Raw genomic sequence first — 25055 nt, forward strand, 5'->3', positions numbered from 1 at the left:
GATGTGCTGTATTTTACAAAATACAGCATGTATAGTTTTACTTAAATTGCAGGGAAGAATCTGTTAGATCCCAGCTTTCTCCCTACTTGGTTTATTTTACTGTTAGTTTCATTCAACATTACATTTCACAAGCTAAAGAAGGTTATTTTTCTAGTTACATCCTCAAGTTTTCCATTACCACATAAGTTTAAAAGTTAAAATTAGGGACCATAGCAGACAAGCAAGTGAACATGAACTCCCAGTGCAATATTATGGCAAAAAAGGCTAATGTGATCCTTGAATGTATGAACAGGGGAGCAGTGAGTAGGACACTGATATACATTTAGGTGATTTTTACCACTGCATATGACATTGGTGAGACAAATACTGCATATAGTTCTGGTGTCCACATTTTAAAAAGGAAGGTAAAGAAAAGTCAAAAATGATTCAAGCTTTAGAGAAAATACCTTACAGAAAACAACTTACAGAGATGGCTTCACTACAGTGTAAGTACCTTCTGTGTCAGATATGGCAGTTTCCTGCAGTACCCTCAGAAAACCTTGTTTCTGATATCCTGGGACAGACAGCTACAACTACACTGCATATATATACACCCAGTTCACATGAGTTCTACGAAGTAATCTACAATTACTAGATATATTGGCAATTTAATCCTCTACTTCAAGACAAATTAAGAAATATAGTTCTTTATTTCTTGTTATAAGGGCATGCAATGATAAAACCACAGTCTTGGGTACATGCTTTGTTCCAAGTTCTCTGGACACCAACCAAAAGCAGGCATTTGCATGCGAGCCATAACTAGTAGTCTTGACAGTCATAAGCCCCTCATGTTATTTGTAAATCAATAAAGACGTTAAAACATTTTTCTCCACCATCCATTCCCCAACTCAGAATATGAGAAGGATGAGAGCATAATCTGTTATAACCACACACAACTTCAAAGAACAAAAACAGATAAGAGGTTTTCATCTAGCTTTCAACTTTCCAAGAATGTGGATCTTCTAGTCTACAAAGTTCAAAGGATGTCTACCATACCAAAGATGCATTGCATATAGTGGAGACACATTTCTTGGAGAAGTCTGAAATCGAGGTGACAAGATGGATTTGATTTAAATCAATTGGATTTAAATCACTAGTCAGGAAAACTTGATTTAATCATGGATTTCTACATAAAAGTGCATTCCTGTTGGTTGTTATAACCTTAAAAACATTCTTCACAACTCAGAGATAGATGTAGGTTTCATTTTTAGAAGGCAGACAATATACATTTTTAAGTGATTTATTTTGAAAAAACTTTTCAGATTAGTTTTACAGCTATATCAGAAAATGAATGATTGGTTATTTCATTTACCAAAGCTAACTGAAGCAGATATTTATGAAGTCATTGGGAGGTGAACTACCTCCAATTCAACAGGTTACCATTAATATTTGGAGGATTTTCTTGCCATGCTGTATTAGGAGGAGAACCTCACCAGACAGACATTTACATTGTTGTTTTAGTTAACTAAAACAACAACATTATGTATTCTGGATTTTTTTCTTCAACAGCAAACGATATTTTAACAAAACAAGCATATGAATTTTTGAATTTAGTTAAACATTCAAGTTTTTTTAAAATCAGGTTTGTTTTTGTTAAAATTGTTTTTAACTAAAATAGTTAATGAAATATTTGTTTTTAAAAACAAAAAAATGAAATCGACTAGGTCAGCCAGGTCAACATGAGAAACTTAAAATATTGGCTTCTGCAGCTAACTGTCGTCTTCACCTTCATTTTCCTGTTTGTTCATAATCTGGAAAAGAAAAAACAAGCTTGCCTGCTTTTTCAGGTCCCAAACAATTTCTCAATTTGGAATGAATTAGTCAAAAGAAAGAATATTTTCTTCCTACACCAGCAGAAGCAGCTATTGCTGTTAAAAGTGAGATCATCACTTCAACAGTCTCTGAATCCAACTGCTTAAGTGACTTCCACCAGTTCACTGGGGTGACTTTCTTTAAAGCATCATCAGCAAACATTTCTTGAATGGCTCACCCTTAGCTCTGAAGATTATTATAGCTGGCATTATGGAGGGATGATGGCTGGATGTCCATGTCAGAGCCAACTCTTCTTCAGCAGTTAAGATTTGACTCTGGTACCGAGTATTGAGAATATCTGCAAGAAAATGAGCCGGGGAGAGTGCTTCTCCCATTTGTTTTTTTTAATGCTTGTAATTTAACTCTGTCATGCATATTTCTCTTTAAGATCTCACTCAGCTGTTTTACTGCTGACATTGTTGAAATTTGGAAGGAACTATTTCCCTGCTTTTTGTTCAAGGTTATAGAAATAGGCTTCAGGGTACTCAGCATGTGTTCAACATTTCTCTTAAGCCCAATGTTGAGAACTTTGGCTGTGACAGTGCCATCTATTTTCTCACGATTTTGTTCACAAACTGTCATCAGATTAGACCAGTTCTTGATATAGTACTCAAAACAGTCCACTATTGAGGTCCATTGCATGTCTTGTGGAAGAGTTAGCTTGATTCCTCACACTTTTTTCAGAGCAGCTACTGCAAAGTTATTGGGGGGTGGGGGGCCACCACACAGCTGAGCTCTGGCGAGGGACAGGGTATGGCTATCTGGGCTCGGGGGGGAGAGAGAGGGGGGCTCGCAGCTGAGCTCTGGGCAGGGAGGGAAGGGGGCAGAGGAACAGGAACTGGGTTATCATAGGGTGGTTCTTTAACTCTCTACTCCCAGGGGAATTTGTGTGTGTCTGTATAGTTGGACATACTTGATGACAGGTATTTTGAAATAAATTACCAAAATAATTGAAAATGGCATGATTGTGTGTTTTGACAAATAAAATTTGCAGAATTTTAAAATATTGTGTATACAATTCAACTTTTTGGTGCAGAATGCCCCCAGGAGTACTACTTTCTCCTGCCTCATCAACAACTGTTTAAGTTACAAATAGGTCTTAATAGACAACCTAGTAACAGGATCCCACTGGCATGCTTTCATGAAAGCCTGACTCAAAAGCAGATTCAGTCTCAAAACTATTTCCATGCCACTGTAGATAAATGAAGTTTTTTGGCACTGGAGGGAAAGGGAAAGTATTTGAAGTAGTGTAGTATAAGCTATACTACTACAGCAGCACCACAGACAGACAAGAGACACTGGTTGCTGGATCTGGGAAACAAGTCTGCCTGATTAGTACGGTAGAAAGGCAGTGCTAGGATAAATACAATAACTAGTAACACGACCAGCTTGGACAATGACAGTATTTAGAACAAAGATGTGGGTACTGAAGCTTGCTTGGAGGCAGGTTTATGAAAGAAATTCCCCTTTCCCTCCCCCACTCCCCAAAAGAAATCCAAGCCAGCTTGAGGCTTTGTTTTTGTTTTAAAATACCCCACTGAAGTATTTGTATGAACATATGAAAGCTTTGGAAACCAGAAATACTGGTTTTAATTTAATTCTAGAAGTTAAAAGGGAAGTGATGAGAATAGTTTTCTAATAGAGGGTATACCACCACTAAAGTTATTAAATTGCCTACAAGCCTAGAGGAAAAGGGAAATGGGTGGAGCTGTAACGATAAAGTCCCTGTTCCAGACATTCCAACAACTCCCCTTCATCACATTAATCTGGGAGTTTTTTTGCATCTCACGTTCAAGATTAACAACTGAAAAGCTAAGACTTGATAGGAAAGGTGCAGTCTTTTTTCAAAAGGACAAAGTCACTTTGAACGTAGCACAAGACGAGCAACAAAAATAAAATGAGCAACTTCATCCTGAATATACTTTTCCAGAAAGATGTAAACTTGCAGGTCCACCCCTAGATGCTGCAAATGAAGGAAATGTTAAAAATGTAGAGCATCAATACTGATGTTACTCTGAGGTGGTTGGTCAAATATGAAACATGACTAGATAATAGCTACAAAATAATTCAGAAAGTGACCAGAACTTAAGAGAATTGGGTTCTATTCCCAGCTCTGCCACTGGCCTAGTGTGTGACCCGGGGCAAATCATTTCACCTGAGTTTTGCCATCTGCACAATGGGGATAAGTATAGTTATCTCCTTTGTAAAGTGAAATCTACTGGTGAAAAGCATTTATACAATATCACTTGTCAACGTGATTGATCCCCAATACAGAGATTATAGCTTGAGCTCAGAACAGGATGAAGAGGTGTAACTGAACAATAACCCTGGGTTCCTTTCTGCTTTCCTAGCATTTAGTTGTATATCCAGATTTCTACACCAGGCCTATGTCTGCCAAAAAAAGTTGTCACAATTTCTTGCAAAGTGGTGAAAAACTGTGGGAATAAAGTCAAAGACTACAGAGATGAATCAGAATAGTTAGTTTTACAGAAACCTGCATTCCTTTCTCTCTAGTTTAGCAAAAATTCAGTGTTAACACATTCAGATTAGTTTGATCAAAATCCTGTAACAAGATAGATTGGTAAAAGTGCATCTGTATCTAAGGGCAGGTACAAGAAAGTGGTTAAGCCTAACTAGTTCATAGGCAGAGAACTAAATTTGAGTTGTACAGAACTGCAAGCTTTTTATTTTGAACAGCATATGACTAAGGAATAAGTATTTGCTTATTAAGTGAATTTTGTATTATGTTCTGTGTTCCATGATTATTATTTTTGAGTGTCTCATCTCCCTGACTGGGGGGAGGGGGTTGAGCTGGGTAAAAACTGTCTGAGATGAGCATCCCTTATCCTCCAACCAACCAGGAAACATTTGGGGCTTCTTCTCAAGCCTCAGCTTAAACATTCCTAGTTTGTCAACCTCAATAGAAGAGAGGGAGGCATAAGCAAGGTCCTGGGACAACACTGGTGGGAATCCCAGCTTCTGGGATTCCCGGTTTTCTCATTCACTTTGACCCCATTAGGGAATTATAAATGGGGAAATGTATTTAATGTTGTCTTCCTGGAAGCATACTTGTATGTTAATACATCACTGCTTACCAAAACTCAGTTTTCAGAAGCTAATGTCAATTAGTAGAACAATGTTTTTGCTTTCAAGGTGAACCATTCAAACTCATTTCTCTGACTAATAAAACCCACTTTCAAGACCCAAAGTAGTAGTGTTTCAGAGCAAGATCTTATTAAACAGATTTAATATCCTTTTTCAAAAATGTAAAACTAAGGTTTTAGTTCTAACTGCAATCTTTACTGACATTTCTCTCCTTGAAAAATTAAGTGCTACTTCAGATGGGATAACTAGTAGAGCTACTAAAATGAAAGCTCTTAGTATCTAGCTGTAAAAAGTGTTGACCAGGATAGAGAAGGAAGACAAGAGCTCAAAACAGCAAAAGGAATAGAGTGGGGAGGGAAAGGGACAGAGAACAGCAGATGTGCAAACAAGAGAATATATGCTTATTAACAGAACCATTTAAACCTCTGGAAGAGCTAATTCAAAGACTGAAAAGTGAAAGGAAGAACAGGACAATAAAATGTTGAAAATTTGTGTACGTCTCATTTTCATAAATGCCATGGCTTCCTCAATTACTTCAATCCCTGAACACTTCTTCATTCACATTTCACAACATAGCTATTAAGAAGGGACCTGCACTTACAAAGAATTACGGTTTAATTTAAAAAACTGATATTATAAAATATCACTTAGAAGGAACTGTACATATATTTCTGGATCAGACTTCCTTTTATCTCAGGTATGTCACTCCCTTCCCTTGCCTGCACCTCAGTTTCTCTCACTAACCCTAAGGCAGATGAGATAGGTGTAGCATCGTTCATACTATACCACCACCACCTACTTCTTATATAGCATTTATCCATTAAGAGATTTCATATAGGGTGACCAGATAGCAAGTGTGAAAAATCGGGACAGGGAGTGGAGGTAATAAGCACCTATATAAGACAAAGCCCTGAATATCAAAACTGTCCCTATAACACTGGGACATCTGGTCACACTAATTTCAAAGCACTACACAATCTTTTAATGTATCTGTCCTCACAAAGTAAGACTATACTGTATTAGTCACAGGTTCAGTACCTGAATTGCTTAGGAGATATCTTGGCAGCAAGAACAAAACAGATTTGGCATTTCTTAAATTAATTCAGAAAATAAATCAGAGCTGATAGCAGACAGAAAGCATGTATTAACACTGCAAGTGTTCGCTATCTAAATTTAACAGAGTTGAAACTGTTCATCTTTTAAGATGTCTCCTTTTTTCTGTAAAAAGAAAAAGGAGCTACAGCTCACGAAAGTTTATGCTCTAATAAATTTGTTAGTCTCTAAGGTGTCACAAGTACTCCTTTTCTTTTTATGGATACAGACTAACATGGCTGCTACTCTGAAACCTGTCCTTTTTTCCAGAAGTTAAAGCTACATTTTAAAAAGTGGAAGTATCATTAAACTTACATGTTTTACTAATTTATTCCTATAGATATTTTCCTCACTGTGCATTGACTAAGAAATCCCCTTCTTGTGCGACTGATATTAAGAAGAGTTGAACTAGATTAGTCCTCTACAGTGTAATAGAGTTATAAAAACTATAAGCCTTCTTTTTGTTATCTATTTCTAGCATAGAGGATTCAGGCTGGATGAACACTTACCTGCATTCATCTGATAACATGTTATTTTCATCTCTTTTACACTCAGTCTCTAATAGTCTCATTTTTAGAACAAATTACATATTTCGTTACAATAAAAATGTTTGAAATGCAGATTACTGAAGAAAAATCAATGCAACAAGTTAACTAGGGTTGCAAATGGGTAGTCTATTTCCTACTATGATGTGTTCTCTCTAGTACACACGCCCTGCTGTTCCACATTAATGCTCTTCAATTAGAGTACAGTACTCCCTTAGAAGACAATTAAAATGTTAAATTCCATACAAGAAACTCATTAACAATATCAGAGTGGCAAAGTAGAACTCTCAGTTTTCAAAGTAATGAACTAAAAGATTTTTTTAAAACTTTGTACAGGCTAAAAAACAACAAGTGGCTCCAGTGCCACTGCAAATTTCTGTGGTTCTACAATCACTATCTTGTTTTTAAAATAATTTCTCCCGTTGCTGCCTGAAAGACGTACACAATCAAGAGAAATTAACTACACATACTTCAGACACAAAATGAGGAAGAAAAACAGCACTCAGGTCAATTTAGAGACTAAAAAAATGTCTATCTTAAACAGTCTCATGAACCCATTCCATTGTGAGTAGAATTCGTCTTGATTTTGGAGTTACTTCTATTTAAAGCTAAGCAAACAGTGCTTTCTCTAGAATCAGAACCTGTAGAAGTCAGAAGAAAAAAAAAATCTAAATTCAGCTGAAGGAAACTTCAAAGCCACAAACATACCTATCCAAAATCTGCAGAGGATCCAGATGTCACTGACAAGTTTCAACAGACTGACTTTGTCATCAACTATAACAGGGATTCTCAGCCCAGGGTGAGGGGGAAGTATCAGTGTTTCTGGGATCACAACCATGCTGCTCTAGAGCAGTGGTTTTCAAACTGTGGGTCACGACCCAGTACTGGGTCGCAGCGGCTCTGGTCAGCACTGCTGACCGGGCCGTTAAAAGTCCTGTTGCCTGCTTGCGTGTCTCTGCCTAGGAGCTGGACCTGCTGCTGGATGCTTCTGAGGCACAGCACGGTCCACGGTTCCAGGACAGGCAGGAAGCCTGCCTCTGTACCGCAGCTGCACCACTGAGCCTCCCCTTCAAACCCAGAGCCCCACTCTTGCACCCCAAACCCCTCATCCCCACCCCAGAGCCTGCACCTCCAGCCCAGAGCCCTGACCCCCTCCTGAACCCCAAACTCAAGTCCCATCCCACAGCCTGAACCCCTCACCCAAACCACGCATCCCCAGCTCCGTTGGGTCACGGGCACCCACAATTTTCTTCAACTGGGTCGCCAGAAAAAAAGTTTGAAAACCACTGCTTTAAGAATTCTAGGATTGGCTTGCTATGTGCATGGGGGGGTTCAAACTATAGGAAAGGCTTGGGTGGGGTCATCACTGGACTATGGCATCTGTGAACTATTAGTAGTTCTATTACTGGAACACCTAGATATCCTACCTAAAAGGAAGTGACATGGCAACAAAGCAGCCTGTTTTTAGATCGACACATTATATCTTTATGTATGACGTTTCAAGAGATACTATGAACATGAGATTCCTCAGTGCTGTATTTTTATAACCATCACAACACCATAACATCTGTTACTCAATTAGGAAAAAACAGAGCTGAAAGACTACCGTAATGACTTATTCACAGTATGAAGTTAAAACAGGTTTCCTCTACATAAAACAGAACTACAATTACGCAATTTAAAGAAAATAAAAGTATTTCCAATATTAATTCTCTTTCTAAGGAGCAGGCAATCCAAATAACCAGCAACAAAAGAATTCACTAGTTTTAGGATACATATTTAATTCATTATTTTCAAAGCAACTAAGGTGCATTTTCCAATGTCAATAAGACCACAAAGATCTACTTACTGTTAAGACATTCTGGGAGGAGAATTTATTTCACTATATTTTGCAGAGGATGACAAAAACAAAATAAAAACTTCACCACAAGTATGTTCAACAGATGTTGCCACAAAGATAATAGCTTTATAATGCATAAGGTATGATTGCAGAATAAGACCCAGCAACTCATAAAACCCTCTGCTCCTAGATGAACAAGTCAAAGCAGCAGTGTAAACCTAGAGTGGTGTACAAACAGCTGTATGACCTACCACCATCAAATCACGTGCAACCCCCCTCCCCTCTGGGCTCCAATGAAGTCAGTGACTCTGATGAGAGCTTTACCTTCATTTTCCATCGAAACTGCACTTGGGTTGTTAGTTACAAAGACTTTAGCAACAGCAGCACCGGAGCTGGCACAGAGGAGAAGGGGGAGCCGCCCCAGATCCCAGGCAGTTACACAGCTCCCATTGCCCCCACCTGCAGCAACATCTGCAAGAGAAACGGGCGCTAGCAAAAGTAAAAGCAGATCTCCGGGTCCCTTCGCTCTCTTAGACGCACATACACCGCCTCCCGCACCGAGACAAAACACGCTCACGGGGCGAGCTGGCTGGCAGCTACCACGGGAGGATTAGTTACCCAGCAGCCACGCCGAAGAGGGAGACTCAGCAACGAAGCCAGCACAGAAGCCGCCCGAGGAAAGAGCGCAGGGCGCGTTTCCTACACCAGCTCCCGGCAGCCCCATAGCCGCCGCCCCCCGTCAACACGAAATCCCCCACCCCCGCCCCCCTCTCACCCTGCCGCCCGGAACCGCTCCCCACGCCGGGCGGCAGCTTGAAGAGACTCGGACCCTGTGACCACCCTCGTTCCCTGCCCCTAGGGAGGGCCTCTGGCCCCACCGCCCCCGCAGCTCCCCCGATACACCGCGCGCGCCCCCCCCCCCGCCGCCGCCGCCCCCCCCCCCCCAGTCTCTCCGCGCAACTCCTCATTGCCCCCCACCACCGACTTCTCCCCCGCTTGGCGTCGCCGGCCTCACCCGAGACGCCTGTGGCGCAGGCGGCGGCGGCGGTTCCTCCGCCCCCGAGCACGTCTCACTGCTCGGGCTCCGCGCGGCGGCGGCGGCGGCACGGACGCATCCCCGCTCCCCGAGCGCTCGATCCACTTCCGCTACCCGTGGGGCCGGGAACGGAAGGGCCGCTCGGGAAGAGGGAGTTGTAGATGCGCAGGCGCCTCAGAGCTTCCTCCTCTCCCCTCCCCTCCCCCACCCAGACGCGCGGCCCAAGGTCGGGAGCGAGCGCGCGCGCCCCTCTGCCACTCCCAGTCTCGGGAGCAGCGACTTCCTTCCCGCACGGACCCCCGCCGCAGCCACCTGTTCGGGAGCGCCCGCGTGCCCCGCCAGCACCTCAGCGAGACCCGGGGAACCCTTCTGCTGCACGCTCCAGCCCCGCCCCCCTGAACTCCCCCAGCCCGCTTACAGGTCACCGACCCCCCGCCCCCGCGCGCCTGCCCCCTAGCGGCTACGTACCCCTGCCCCTCCCCCCCCACTGAGTGAGCGTTCCCGTCAATCGTGCCCCATAGACACTCCCCCCCCCCCCCCATGGCACTGAGCATCTCCCTACTCTAGTGCCCACCCCTCTCCCTACACACCTCGGTGTCCCCACCCCAGCTGATTGCACATCCCCACCCACCATGAGCCACATCGCACACTGCCCGTAGACACCCACTCCTGAGTAAGGCCCCCCCTTCTGCATGCTCCACCACCTCCCCTTTCGTTCTTCGTGCTCTTGCTAAAATCCTTTTACCTAAGAAACCTGCCTTTCACAGTAGCCTGCTCCTGGAGGCGGGGGCATCACAGCACCCTAAGACCAGGCCTGATTCCAAGGGGCTGATTGAGCCTTAGCGCTCTTTGCTACTGTATTTTGATATCCGAGATGCTGGTTCTTGAAACTGGCGTTAGCGCATTCATAGATTCGTAGATAAGGAAGTAGAGAGATGGATGGTGCCCACCTCATTCATTAGTATTACAGTCACATCATGAGGCTCCAACTGAGATTAAACTCTTTTATATTAGGCACAGTACAAACAGTGTGACAGTCTCTGTCCCAAATATATTACAATCTATTAATACCTAGCTATTTTGAGACCTGTTGATTAAAAGTACTACATAACATTTTACACAGAAGGTAAGCATCATTATCCTCATTTTACAGAGGCACAGATTAAGTGACCTTGGGCAAGGTGTGTAATTTGGTGAGCATACCTTCTGCAAAAGGTTAATTTACCATGCTGCACAGGACTGCTTCTCAGAGACTGGCATCAGATAAACCCCTTTTCCTGTACCCTATTAATACACCTGACTGACACTGGTTATTTGGTCTTGAGTATATTTCATAACAATCCAAAGCATAGTCAATTGCTTGACTATGCAATTTATCAACAAACCTAAATATTTAAATCCCAGCCCAGGGCCTCCACAAATCAACATCATTCGTCCCTGTGACTCAATCCCAACTAATTCTCCTCTGCTACTTTTATGGTGTTCACTAAGACTGTCAGTCACACCTTTTATGAAGGCCAATATCACACACTGAATTGATGCTTTAGAACAGAGGTTCTAAAACTGAGGGTGAGGACCTGGGGGGGGTCACAAGGTTATTACATGGGAGTCACAAGCTGTCAACCTCCACCCCAAACCTCCTTTGCCTCCAGCATTTATAATGATGTTAAATATATTTAAAAAGTGCTTTTAATTTATAAGGGAGGGTCGCGCTCAGAGGCTTGCTTTATGAAAGGGGTCACCGGTACAAAAGTTTGAGAACCACTGCTTTAGAGTATCATATACTAATCTATGAAGGCTAGCTAGCATATGCTTCCAGCCACCAGAAAGAGGAATATTTGAGTACATTTAAAAACTAGACATTTTAAACCAGAGTGTAACTACAGGATATCTTTATTTCCTTTGAGTGAAAATATAACTCCCAACCCTTCCTATTAATAAGAGGTTATATACACCCCAACAACATGGAGGGCATCCTTTGGGATGCCAATGAAAGTGTTAAGCATCCAGGGTAGATCTTTTAAACAGGATTGTTCCTTCGGAGATAACGTATTGAGTACGTGATGTGTTTTGTCATTCAAGGTCAAAGTGTGATCTAAGCATGCTAATGCAGGCCTGACACCTGGTTTTTAAAGAAATATAAAGGATGGTCATACAAGGAATCTCATTGACGGCTTGTCAAACAAAGCTGAAGTGACAGGCTAATCAGTCTTCAGCAAGAGAACAGGGAACCAAAAATCAATCTGTCAGTTCATAAGTGGTGTTTACAGCAACCAAATTACAAAGGTTAAAATTAAGTCTCATAACTCATTAGCATGGCTTTCTGAAGGCCTCAGCTAGGCAAGATCAGATTTAAATGCTTGTCTCTTTTTAATACTTAAATTTGTTTATATGCAGATATATTTGCATCTGACTGTTTACAGTGGGGGAGGGGAGTACAGAAGTTCTGATTTAACCTACTATGAGATAAGAAAAATATCTGCTTTCAGAGGAGGAGGAGGAGGAGGAGAACCGGTAAGTTAGTTGTTCCAGAAATATAAAATGTATGATTTCAGGCTCTGCCCAAATAGTTGCCATGACAGATGGTGGTCCATGCTGTCTGAAAGTGAGCCTGTAGAGTTTAGGGATGCCACTGCAAAGTATCCCAAAAGACTACCATTGTAACAGTGGGTCACCAACAGAGATTTTAGTGATTCATCTGTAAAATTGTGTCCCACTTAGTTCCAGTGGGAAAAGGTGCAAGAATAGCATCACAGCTAAACATATCCTGCCCATTCTTATGCTTTTTGCATGTGTGCACCTCCATATTTATCTCTTCTCATTGCTATCATCAGCAGTAGTCAAGGAGCCACAATGAGCTAGACCAAAGAAGAACATGGAATTGGCATAAATGGGAAACTAACTAGGGTAATTCAGTTTACTAAGTAAATTAATGCAGGAGCATAAGGACTCATTTAGTGGACAACCTGTCATTTAATTTGTGAAAGCTACTACAACTGCTATTTTAAGGCAAAGTATGTAAGTTTACAGCAATTCTTAACATTTTCCTTGCGAAAGATTAAAGAAAAAGTCAGTGCAAGCCCTTTAGCTCTTGCTAATATTTAGATCCACATACTACAAAAAAGGTGTTTACATTTTTAAACCATAGGACTTCAGTCTCTGACTGAATGTAAACTATTATTTAGTGATATCTGAATTTTAAAGAATGCTTATAAGAAAAAAATTGTGACTAATTTGGTTTCCAACATCCCTACTCCTACCTTCAGGGTTTTGCTTATTAAAAAAATCCTAGATAATAATAGCGTAAAACTCCATCCACTGCAGCAGTTTTTAGAAGTTTTCTGACCCTAATATGAGCCTGATACACAAACCAAAGTGTCAAGACAGCCTTACTACTTTCAGATTCCACTGGAAAGCTTTAGTTTTAGCAGGAGCGATCTGGCAAAAAAGGACATTGTTGGAATAGATTTTTAAAAGCCTGAAGATAAATATCAGAAATCAGAATAAAAATGGAAGTTTTTCATTTGTGGTCATCAGTCCTATGCATTTTGAGAATCCTGAGTAGTGTGTCCCAATTTTCAAACTATTTGTAATAGAATACTAGTCTGCAAAACAAAGGAGTAATATTTTCTATTTTGTTTCAATTCCAACGGAATCATTAAAAGGAGAATGAAGGTGATTAACTGCTAATTGGAACAGGAAAGGGAGAACCACAAAGATATTCAAGCTCCACAACTAAACTCGTTTCAGAGAAATGATCTTACAAAAAAGTACATAACACCAATGGGTATTTGAAAAATCTTTGATATGAAAGTAGAATCAGAACATTTATTGAAATAAATTCTGGGGTAGTTTATATTGAAATTGCATTTCAAAAAATTCCCATCTCACTTGCATTTTGATTAATATATTCTGAAACACTTTCGCCTTTCCTTCAAGGTAAAAATCCAAACTCCTCCCACCCTCACCCCACACAGACACACACACAAAACCAACACTGAAGCATCCTTTTAAAGATGTATTTGTTTAAATATTATTGACATTGAGAAGTTCTAGAATAAAGCTTGCCCAGGACTTTGTTTTACTCATGAGACGTTAAAAAAAATCTGTACACATTATAACCTGAAATATTTTACAGAATTTTAAAACTATTAAATTTATATTTTAAAACACCCCTGGATTTTTAAAATGGTCTATACCTTTAGAGATGCCAAGAGAGAAGCAAAGTTCTGAGACACTGATATCCAATTTGGGGAAATGGAGGAAATCTCATTGGGACCTTCCTCTTTTTTTTTTTTTTAAAATACATTTTAAAAGGTTTACTTCTTTACTCCAAGTATGAGAATTCAGCCTCCTGGAGCACCCTGTTCCCTCCTACTTCATAAACTGGCTTTTTTTTGGAGGAAAATGTTCCCTCATAACAAGAGAATCTCTTTCTGGTGGAAGGGATTGAAGAAAGTGTAAATCCAGTTTCTTACATTGTGGAGGAGAGTTAAAGCAAAGTGCTTATGCTACTACAGTCAGGTGGAGAAAGTTTGGCACTGCAGATCTCCATTTATAGCAATGCACATTTTGTAAGTGGCTTGTATCATTTTTAGAGCTCCCCCCCCCCCCCATCACAGTATCCATGACAGTTAATGGGGCAGGCACGTCAGCTCTATGTATAGCAGTGGTTCTCAAACTTTTGTATTGGTGATCCCTTTCACACAGCAAACGTCTGAGTGCGACCCCCCCCCTATAAATTAAAAACACATTTTTTATATTTAACTCTATTATAAATGCTGAAGGAGAAGTGGGGTTTAGGGGTGGAGGTTGACAGCTCAAGACCCACCCCATGCAAAAACTTCACAACCCCCTGAAGGGTTATGACCCCCAGTTTGAGAAGCCCTGATGTATAGAATTCCCAGAATAGAAAACTGTGCTAAGATGGAGTAAAGTTTGAGTAGATGTACCAGCAAGTTAAAAAGGTTCCAGGGATGTTTGAAAATTTTCACAAAGTGTTATAAATCTCCCCAAAAAATCATAATTAAGGTTTTGCTTAAAATACGTTTAAGCACATGTAAAAAATGCACAACTGAGGTACCCAAACAACCTTAGTTCCGTAGTGACAATGCAGTAACCATATACTTATAATTCATTTCAAGTAATACGAGACCACCAACACTAAAATGCCTAATGTTTCTTTAAACATTAGACTGTTGAAATTTCTTTTCCTCCTGTGGCATAATTATAAAGGTTTCAGACTCTAGCATCTCAATTCTCTGTCAGCAAGACAAGATGAATTCATTTTCTAACTTTGTAATCAGGAAAGAGGTCTAATCTTCTTCCATTTTCATAATATTTTGCGCTCTCACATTCTTTCCTCTTAACATCTTCTGTTTCTCCTCTAGAGTTCATACAGAGCACACCACAGCTAATCCTCTCTTTCAGCAGCTTGTGTTTTGGGTTAGGTCAAAGACTCAGGGGTAGGTTTTCCAGACAGCCTGCTCTTCCCCTACATTAACACAACTAAGGATCTTCAGCTGTTATGTTCTCAACTGCCCCTGTTCAAGTTGGGTTCTCAAGTGTAAACTCTTCACAGAAGGTGAATCTTCCTATTGTACATAGGGCTCTAAACACCCCTGTTCACACACACTAGCAGAGTCCCATGACCCTTCTCACAGAAATAGCCAACAGAGCTTGCCAGGCTAGGAAGAAAGTGCATGTTATACACCATCCTGGAACAGAAGCTTAAACTGCATCATATGCCAAGCGGGGCGCCTAGCTGAGACAGCCGCAATGGAGGCTCTTGCTACAATATTGCCACACCACATCCTTTCAACACCAACCATGGCTTAAAGCCATGATGTTGTACTAGTGCAGGGATGAAAGATAACTACCAGTTCCATAGAGGAGTAAGATGTTTTATGGCTCAGAGGAAAAACTATGATTGTTCCTTGAATTTAAAACAAAAGTATAAAGAAGAGCACTCCAGCACAGAGTGTTATTAAAAGGTTTCAGTTACAGTATTGAAGTGTTGGTGGCGGAGCATAAAGACATTCCAGCAATAAGACTATGAAGCAAGATGAAAATAATTAGTGGTGGTAGAGCAGCTTAGTTTCAATTGATTCCAAGCTAACATGCCAAGAATTTCACTTATGTTGCATACATTAAAAGAGAAAGCCACTTGTCTCAACACTTAAGACAATTTACAGGATTCCTGTTCTGGTCTTGAAAATTGGGATGGAGGAGGATTTATATAATAAAGTTAATGAATAGATCTTTACCTACTTGTAAGATTTCAGTGATGAGTTCTTAGAGGTGATGGGTTTGTTTCTATAAATTCATTCAGACTCCGAGCCAAAATTTTAATCTAGTGGAAGCATACTAGTTTGCTTGGCAAAAGATTTATTCTAAACTTTTGTCTTATAGGACAATTCACATTCTTTATTACAAAAAAGTACTACTTACACTGAAATAGAAATCTATCCTTCCCTTAGAGGTTCTTCCACCCCTTTTAGAAGAGATCTATTTAAAGTCAGATTAAATGATTTCTGCAGCATGTTGCTATTGTCTTTATTTCTATAGAAAGTACACACTCTAGAATGAAAGACCAGTAGCTTTAAGATAACATGAAATGCTGAAGTGGATGAAAGCAAGATTTTACTCTTAATCTCTCTGCCAATACAGCTATGGAGTTTGACCAGGGAGAGGGCAAGGAATAAGACTGTGTGTATACCCACCCTTCTTTTGAAGTCTGCTAGCTCTCCTGGTTTACTGAAAATATTCTAGCATATATTTGTGGCGGATACAAGGTTACATACTGCAACCAGTGTTATCCATCACATTCTTGTATATCTTCAGCAAACCAGAAAGTGCGGGGGCCAGATTTTTAATTTATTTTCAAGAGTTAAACTCGTGCTTAATTACAAGTGAATTTGAATCCTCCCTATTATCTGTAGTGGGGGACATTCTATACAAATTCATAATTTCAAATGCCTATTCTGAAGGAAGAAGTTTCTTTTTCAGTAAAATATTCATAAATTTCCCATTGTGTGTTATAAACCAGGACTAGGTGACGTCCCTTAAGTCAGAATTAAAAGGTGTCTCAGTTTCTAGATTTCAAAAATTGGCAATAAACATACATGTCTGGGAGAAGATAGTTTCTTTTTATGTTTGCCGTTAACTTTTAAAGTCATCCAAATCTGAAATATTGCTAGGTTCTGGTCAATTTACAGGTTTATGTTCAGATTTCAGAAGCTCATTTCTGGCATGGAGTGTTTTTGTAGTACCCCTGCAAAAATGGTCACTCATTTGATTTGCTGAAGAAAGAAATATCAACATGCAGAATGTTAAACATTTCTAGTTTTTGTAGTTGTCTGTGCTATATGGAAAGTCAGCCATCTAGGGAGGAGTCAGAACTCTGAGAATCTTGATGAGCCCCGATGCTGAGCAGTGACCTGGATTAGTTACAAGATGCACACTGTGCATATGCAGATGTCATAAAATCCCTGATGTAGTTTCCTATAGTTGTAGGGTGGTACTTCCATTTCACGGGGAAGAAAACCTCCAGTAGGCCCAGTGTATTTTGAACAGTTTGTAAAAGTTTCAGGACTTAAAATTTCACAGTTGTGTTGTCTTAGCTCTTTAAATTAGTTGAAATCCATCATTGTGACAAGTCCTTCCATCTCCCCCACACAATTCTTTGAGCCTTTTCTTCACTTGGTCATTGAAGTGATGTGAGGATTAAGAAACTACTATCCATAGTGCTTTTTACTGTTTGTATTGGAAGCCAGAGTCGTGTTAGAGTTTGATGAGAAAGCTGGCTTTGTAGCAAGACAAGTTCTGATGTCAGTGAGCCTATTTTCAAGTCACTGTACCTCTGGGCTTAAAGCACATAGAACTGTGATCAAGAAATTATGGCAAACGCGATGTGAGGAAAAAATTAAAGTATTTAGTTATTGAATACTGTAACAGTCTATATTATAGTCACCATTTTCACAAGACTATGATAAATTTTGTACAAAGTAGGTCTTGTGAGGTCTCATTTGAAAATTCATAATCTGCTGAATATCATTATCCTGTTAAAACGTGTAGCCACACTATATGTGAAGTTATAAGATTCTACTGTAGGAAATAGAGGTAGAAATTACTACATCTGAGGTGGAAGTCAAACGCAAACATCTTAATGGGACTAAATTGGGGAGGGAGGCAAACCTCTATCCAAGAATATTAAAGGAATTGGCACATGAAATTACAAGCCCAATCGCAAGGATTTTTAATAAATCTGTAAACTCAGGGTCAGACATTCTGACTGAAGAATTGCTAATAGAGGTCCTATTTTTAAGTAAGAGGGAAAAAGCGATCCAGGAAACTACAGACCTATTAGTTTAACCTCAGTTGTATGCAAAGTCTTGGAACCAATTTTGAAAGAGAAAGTAGTCAAGGACAGAGGTGAACAGTAATTGGGATAAAATAACAATTTTACAAAAGGTAGACCATGCCAGACCAACCTGATCTTTGAGATAACTGACTTCTTAGACAAAGGAAGTGCAGTAACTGAAATCCAGGTAGATTAGATTAAGGCATTTGATACAGTTCCACATGGGAAATTACTAGTTAAATTGGAGAAGATTGTGATTAATATGAGAACTGAAAGGTGGATAAGGACCCGGTTAAAGGGGTGACTACAACAGGTCATACTGAAAGGTGAACTGTCAGGCTGGAGATAGGTTACTAGTGGAGTTCCTCAGCGATCAGTCTTGGGACCAATCTTATTTAACATTTTTATTACGTACGTTAGCATAAAAAGTGAGTGTGAATCAAGTTTGCAGATGACAAAGTTGGGAAGTATAGCCAATATGGAGAAGCACTGGAATCTCATACAAGAAGATCTGGATTACCTTGTAAATTGGAGAATAGAGGGGATGAAATGTAATAGTGTAAAGTCATGGATTTAGGGACCAACAACAACCAGAATTTTTGCTATAAATTAGGGACATATCAGTTGAAGCAACAGGGGAGGAGAAAGACGTGGGTGTGTTGGTTGATCACAGGACGACTATGAACTGTCAATTTGATGCGGCCGTGAAAAAGGCTAATGCAGTCCTAGGATGCATCAGGTGAGGTATTTCCCATAGAGACAGGGAAGTATTACCATTATACAAGGCACTGGTGAGACCTCATCTAGAATACTGTGTGCAATTCTGGTCTCCCACGTTTAAGAAAGATGAATGAAAACTGGAACAGGTGCAGAGAAGAGCTACTAAGATGATCCAAGAAATGTAAAACCTATTTTATGAAAGGAGAATTAAGGAGCTTGATTTGTTTAGCTTAACCAAAAGGCAGCTGAGGGGAGATATGATTGCTCTTTATAAATACATCAGGGGGATAAATACCAGGCAGGGAGAGGAGTGAAGTTAAGTGCCAGTGTGGACACAAGAACAAGTGGCCATAAACTGGCCATCAACAAGTTACGCTCAACATTAGATCAGATCAGAAGAGTGAAGTTCTGGAACAGCTTGCTAAGGGAAAACAGTGGGGGCAAAACATAACTGGCTTTGAGACAGAGCTTGATAAATTTATGGAGGGGATGGTATGACTAGATTGCTGACAATGGCATGTGGACCATCGATGACTTCCAGTAGCAAATATTCCCAGCTGCTGGAGATGGGACACTAGATGGGGGAGGGTTCTGAGTTACTACATATAATTCTAATCTCAGATATCTGTCTAGTGGGTCTTGCCCACATGCTCAGGGTCTAACTGATGGTCATATTTGGGGTCCAGAAAGAATTTTCCTCCAGGTTAGATTGGCTGAGACTCTGGGGTTTCTCACCTTCCTCTGCAGCATGGGGCATGAATCACTCACAGGTTTAAAGTAGTGTAAATGGTTAGTTCTCTGTAACTTGAAGTCTTTAAATCACGATTTGAGGACTTCAGTAACCCAGCCAGAGGTTATTTCAGGAGCAGGTGAGATTCTGTGGCCTGCAGTGTGCAGGAGGTCAGACTAGATGATCATGATGGTCCTTCTGGCCTTAAACTCTATAAGTCTGTGTTACTTAAATGTGTTACCCAGAATTACAACACCCAGAAAGCAGTTTTTCAAAGACAAGGGCACACTAGCACTTCAGACAGGTGTTAAAGGGCAATCACCTACTTACGCAACCATCCTCCAGCCAAGGGAAGGTATAGACAAGAAATTTACATTTCATCACAAGGACGATTCACACCTCACGTTCACAACAGACTGCATGTCACCATGACTCAAAGATGTTTTAATACAAGAAACTGAATTATAAAGAGGGAGGAAAAAACACTTGATTTCACCTCTCCTCCTCCCATCTGTCTGCTCATGACATCAACGATTCAAAATGTGAACTAAGGGGGAGGAGGTCCCAGGCTGAAAGGAGATGCAGCCTGTGAAATTTACAACAGCATATGGCGAGACAAAACCTTTGCTTTTAAGTTCACTTAGTTTAAATTAGTAATACGCAAGCTAATACCTCTTATTTTCTTTTGTAACCAATCCTGGCTTATGCACCAATACTTGTAATCACTTAAATTCTATCTTTCTGTTAATAAGCTTATCTTATTGTTTTATCTTAACTAGTATGTTTGGATTAAGATGTATGGTAAAAGTATTTGGGATAGCAAAGATGGTGCATCATTTCATCGAAGGAAAGTGATATATGGACTTGTGAGCTTGCATTGTTCAGTAGCATGCTGGACAGTACAAAAATGCACATTTCTGGTAGACAAGGCTGGGATTAAGAATTTGCGGGTGTCATCCTGCAGCTAAATTCATGAGTGACTGGTCAGAGTGCTCATGTACTTACCTTGGAGTGAATTTGCTTGCTGAAGGCTGTGTGAGCAGGTCAGGAGTGGATGTTCTGACAGCAAAGCAGTGTAAAAGGCACCCCAGCTTAGAGAATTAAGGGGACCCAGCTGTTCAACCATCGAGATTGTACACTGGGTAATGTCACAAATACTCAGTGACAAGGAAATCAAATGTCTTATTTATCTTGTACTTGATACATTTTAAATTCCTCAAGTATTTTAGATTAATAGTGCTTTGAGTCAAGTGTTTGTTTCTGGAACAATGGAAAGCAAATGATTTATCAGATTTAGTTTGACTTTGAATTAACAGGCTGTTCAAGTGTTTACAGTTTTCCAACAGAAGTGTCAGTAATTATCCTTCTGACTCCCTTAAATGAATTGCAGTGACCACACACACCTGGGGGGAGGGGGGGAGAAGACCTCATATAGCTATAGCATAAGACTACCACTACCAGTGGACTACTGAAAAATGTATACACTTCCCTTCCCTTCGGCCTCTCAGGGTATGTCTACACTGCAGCTGGGAGTGAGCCTCTGAGCCCAAGTACACTGACTCACTATAGCCATTGCAGTTTGGGCTGGAGCTCAGGATCTCAAACCCACCCAATCCCTTAGGCTTGAGAGCTTGAGCTGCAACATCCACACTGGTATTTTTAGTGCCATAGCTCAAGCTCTGCTAACATGAGTCTACCCAGGCTGTGTAGGTTCACCCCAACCCCTGAGGGGGTCTTTTACTGTGTAGATCTATAAGAAGTTTCACTGTTTTGCATCCACATGGGGATGAGGAGGTGGAGAAGAAATCTGGTATAACATATGCATGGGAGATAGTGGGACAGCCCTGTTATGGAAAGGCTGTGCTAATAGCAACATTAGCAACTCCTGAGATTTTAATCACAAGTCTTGCAATAATTGGTATATTTCTTAAAGAGACAGTTCATGGACTCATGTGATTGGGGGGGGTGGGAAATGGGAATCTCAGTGTTCATTATAGAATTCTAGCCCTTGTAACTGGGAGAAAAGCTTGAAAATGTGAACTGTAAAGGCTCAAGAACCAGGCCGCAAATAAAAAGAAACCCACATTTCTTTTTCTAAGTCTCATGATTTTTGAGTTCTTGGAATTGGCCATTCTCGAAACTCCAGCGTGAATCTATCTTGTTTGGTAGGAATTTATCATTAAGATTGGTAGACAAATTCAGTCTAACTGAACATTTTCTGCTGCCTAGTTATTTGTTTATATCGCAGTAGAATTCCAGGACCCCAATTGGAGCTGGGGCCTTATTGTGCTAGGCACTGTGCAAATTCCTAGAAGACATTTTCTTCTGTAGAATCAAGAGTAGTGAAAGGAAAAATATGTTGTGCATCCAAGGTTTGTGGTCAAAATAGCTTGGTAGTAATAGTTGAAAATTAATGAGTAGTGCTGGGATAAACTCACTTGAAGTTGGTTACAGCTCTTGGACAGAGTTTCACTCAAACTCCCTGGTTTTAGCTTAATTTTAGTGCATTTTGATTGACAATATTTGTAACAAGTTCTTGAGATGGGGTTCACTTTGTGGAGACCTACCTGGTTTTATCTAGCAACTTTTTATTCTGAGTGGGGGGGGGGGGAGATCTTAGATTAAGATGTATTATAACGTGGATGGATAAACTAGCTATAAATCAAAGTTTGTACATCACTGATATCTAGTAGAGAAGCAAGTGTGCTGTTACAGATTAAGGCAACAGGGTTTTTCTGTATTTTGAAATCTTAACAGCTTCTCTCTTTTGCAGTCTTTTTTGTACACCCAATATTTGTATAATTATGTTAATATACCAGTCATCTCCGTACACTTTTAGTATTTGGATAAGTTGACTTCATTAAGTTTCTTGTTACGGTTGCCTACTATTTAACTTCTTAATTTTGCAAAAGAAGAAAACTACTTAAGAAATTGCTTCAGTAATCAGTTTTGCGGTCATTGCTACAGTCACATTCAGCCATGATTTTAGTGATACTGACTTAAGTGAATGACATGACAATGCATCATTGGTGAGATGTCATCTGTCATTGGTATTGTCAAGTGCCTAAAAAAAATTTATGCAAGGAATATGCAATTTTCTGTTTTCAATCTAAACTTGATAAGAATTCTATCATGCACCATGTCAGCTTACAAACTCTGTACTTCTCTTTCATAGAGTTAAAGGTCAGAAGGGATAATCAACTCTGACCTTGTGTCTATCAAATGCCACTAAGTGGCACCAGATTATCTGATATGAACTCCAAAGACTTCAGTTAGACCAAAACATTTCACTCCCAGAAGACTAAACTGGTGTGCCATGGGAGAGAGCAGGAAAGACCAAGGTACTACACCAATGTCTGAGGTCCCTGCAATGGGGAGATTTGTCTAGGTAATCCCAGCAGGCAAACTATGCCCCATACAACAGAAGAAGATGAAAAAACCCAAGGTCTCTGGCAATGTGACCTGGGGAAAAATTCCTTCCCAATCCCAAATCAAGCAATTAGCACGACCTTGAGCATGCGAGCAAGAAACCCCAGCCAGACATTCTAGAAACAGGATTCTTTGTACCACTTCAGAGCAGGGCCAGATTAGGCATGGACAACCTAGCCATGTGCTGAGGGCCAATTCATTGGGGAGGCCTCAGAGGGTTTCCCAACCTGAGTGGTGCTGAGACCCCATGCATAGGTTGGGTGTGTTAACCAATTGTGCATCTAGGAAAAGAGATTCCTTCCTGACCCCTGCAGGTGACTAGCTAAAGCCCTGAAGCATAAGATTTGGTTCGTCATGGTCTCAAATTCCCCAGGCTCCTGGAAAAGGCAGGACCCCTAGAATCACTGTCCATTTTACTGTAGTGCATTGTTTTATGACAAACCATTTGCTGTCTTATTGGACAAATGCAGGGATTTGAACAGCAAAAACCTTTGTAAATAGTTGAGGATACTAAACAAGCTTCACTTGCCAGTAGTTTTGGATGGCAGCCTAATTCTTAGAGGTGCTGAACATCCTCAACTCCCATTTACTTCCCTGGGGATTGCAGGTGCTCAAATACCTCATTATTAGGCTCCGATTGAGCTTCACAACTTCCTCCACAAGATTGTCATTTATTCCCCATTTCTTTAGAGGAATGCTGGAAGCAGTACTTAATTTGTACACTTAAAATGTTTACTTGAAGGGCTAGCATGTCATGTGCTTACTGTAAGGAATTTGAGATGTGGCTTGAATTTCAACTCCTAATACACAGGAAGATGAGTCAGCAAAAGAGTTTATCTTAGATGGAAAACATTTAAGTTTTACCAGTGAGCACAATTCCAGAAGGAAATCATTTGGGGGCAAGAATAAGTATCTTCATATGTTTGTTATACAGCACTTGGTACGATGGAGCCCTCATCCTGAGGCGCCTCTGTTGTACCATAATATTTTTATACTGCATTTAATAGATAGAACTCCATATTTACTGCAGTTTTCAGGCAATTTAGCTTCTGAAGCACTACAATGCACGTAACTGAGGGATTACAACTCAAACATTGTCTGAATAAATTTGGAATTAGCATAACATGACTGATGGAACACCTGGACTACCACTCCCTATTGGCAGATACATATTTTCTAAGGAAATTCAGTGAGCAGCAAACAACGCAGTTAAGGCAAAAATTACCATAGGCCTCAGTGATTCTAAATGAAAATATAATATGCCTTCAGTCCCAAAGCACTTTGCCACCGCAGGGAAATGGAGCCACATATTGGATGAAGGACAGCAACCAATTAGTGCATTATCATGCTTCACAAAAATAAAGGGAAGGGACTAGAGAAAGTTTTAGCTGGAGACATGAGGCAAACTTCTGTTTGAAACAAAGTCTTGGTAACTTTATCATACACAGCAGGCAGCACTTTCAAGAGGTCACTTAAAATTAGGGCTGTTGATTAATTGCTGTTAACTCAGGTGATTAATTTTTTTGAGTTAATCACGATTAATCACAGTTTTAATTGCACTGTTAAACAAGAGAATACCAATTGAAATTTATTAAATGTTTTGTTTTTTTCTACATTTTCGTATATATTGTATTCTGTGTTGTAATTAAAAGCAAAGTATTTTTTACAAATTTTTACAGTGCAAATATAGTATTTTCCAATTCACTGCATAAAAGTACTGTAGTGCAATCTCTGTTGTGAAAATGCAACTTACAAATGTAGATTTTTGTGTGTTATGTAACTGCACTCAAAAAACTCAAAACAATGTAAAACTTCAGAGCCTACAAGTCTACTCAGTTCTACATGTTCAGCCAGTCGCTAAGACAAACAAGTTTGTTTACATTGACAGGTGATCATGCTGCCCTCTTCTTATTTAAAATGTCATCAGAAAGTGAGAACAGGTATTTGCATGGCACTTTTGTACCTGGCATTGCAAGGTATTTACGTGCCAGATATGCTAAACATTCATATGCCCCTTCATGCTTCAGCCACTGTTCCAGAGGACATGCTTCCATGCTGATGACGCTCATTAAAAAAAGAATGTGTAAATTAAATTTGTGACTGAACTCCTTCAGGGAGAATTGCATGTCTCCTGTTTTGTTTTACCCACATTCTGCCATATATTTCGTATTATAGCAGACTTGGTTGATGACCCAGCACATGTTCATTTTAAGAACACTTTCACTGCCAATTTGGCAAAATGCAAAGAAGGGACCAATGTGAGATTTCTAAAGATAGCTACAGCACTCCACCCAAGATTTAAGAATCTGAAGTGCCTTCCAAAATCTGAGAGGGACAAGGTGTGG

General features: G+C 40.2%; 1 protein-coding gene across 9 annotated transcripts in view; it reads right to left on the bottom strand.

Moving 5' to 3' along the window:
• ATP2C1 (ATPase secretory pathway Ca2+ transporting 1) overlaps nt 1-25055 on the bottom strand; it is a 108749-nt gene that overhangs the window by 69316 nt on the left and 14378 nt on the right. The window contains exons 1-3 of one of the 9 annotated variants that reach the window (XM_037890322.2): nt 9449-9656; nt 8758-8904; nt 8443-8475 (exon numbers count right to left, since the gene is read on the bottom strand). The exons of 3 other annotated variants lie outside the window; for them this stretch is intronic. Coding sequence is in view for 5 of the 6 variants with exons in the window: in XM_043540828.1 (XP_043396763.1) it covers nt 8758-8763 (6 nt within the window). In the remaining variant the exon portion in view is untranslated. Of the gene's footprint in view, nt 1-8442; nt 8476-8757; nt 8905-9051; nt 9114-9448; nt 9906-10214; nt 10433-25055 lie in introns of those variants that run through there. 5 more of the 9 variants (XM_043540828.1, XM_043540830.1, XM_037890320.2 and 2 more) reach the window with 5 other exon arrangements.

This window comes from Chelonia mydas, chromosome 2 (genome assembly GCF_015237465.2).
Source record: "Chelonia mydas isolate rCheMyd1 chromosome 2, rCheMyd1.pri.v2, whole genome shotgun sequence".
Classification (NCBI taxonomy): Eukaryota; Metazoa; Chordata; order Testudines; family Cheloniidae; genus Chelonia; species Chelonia mydas.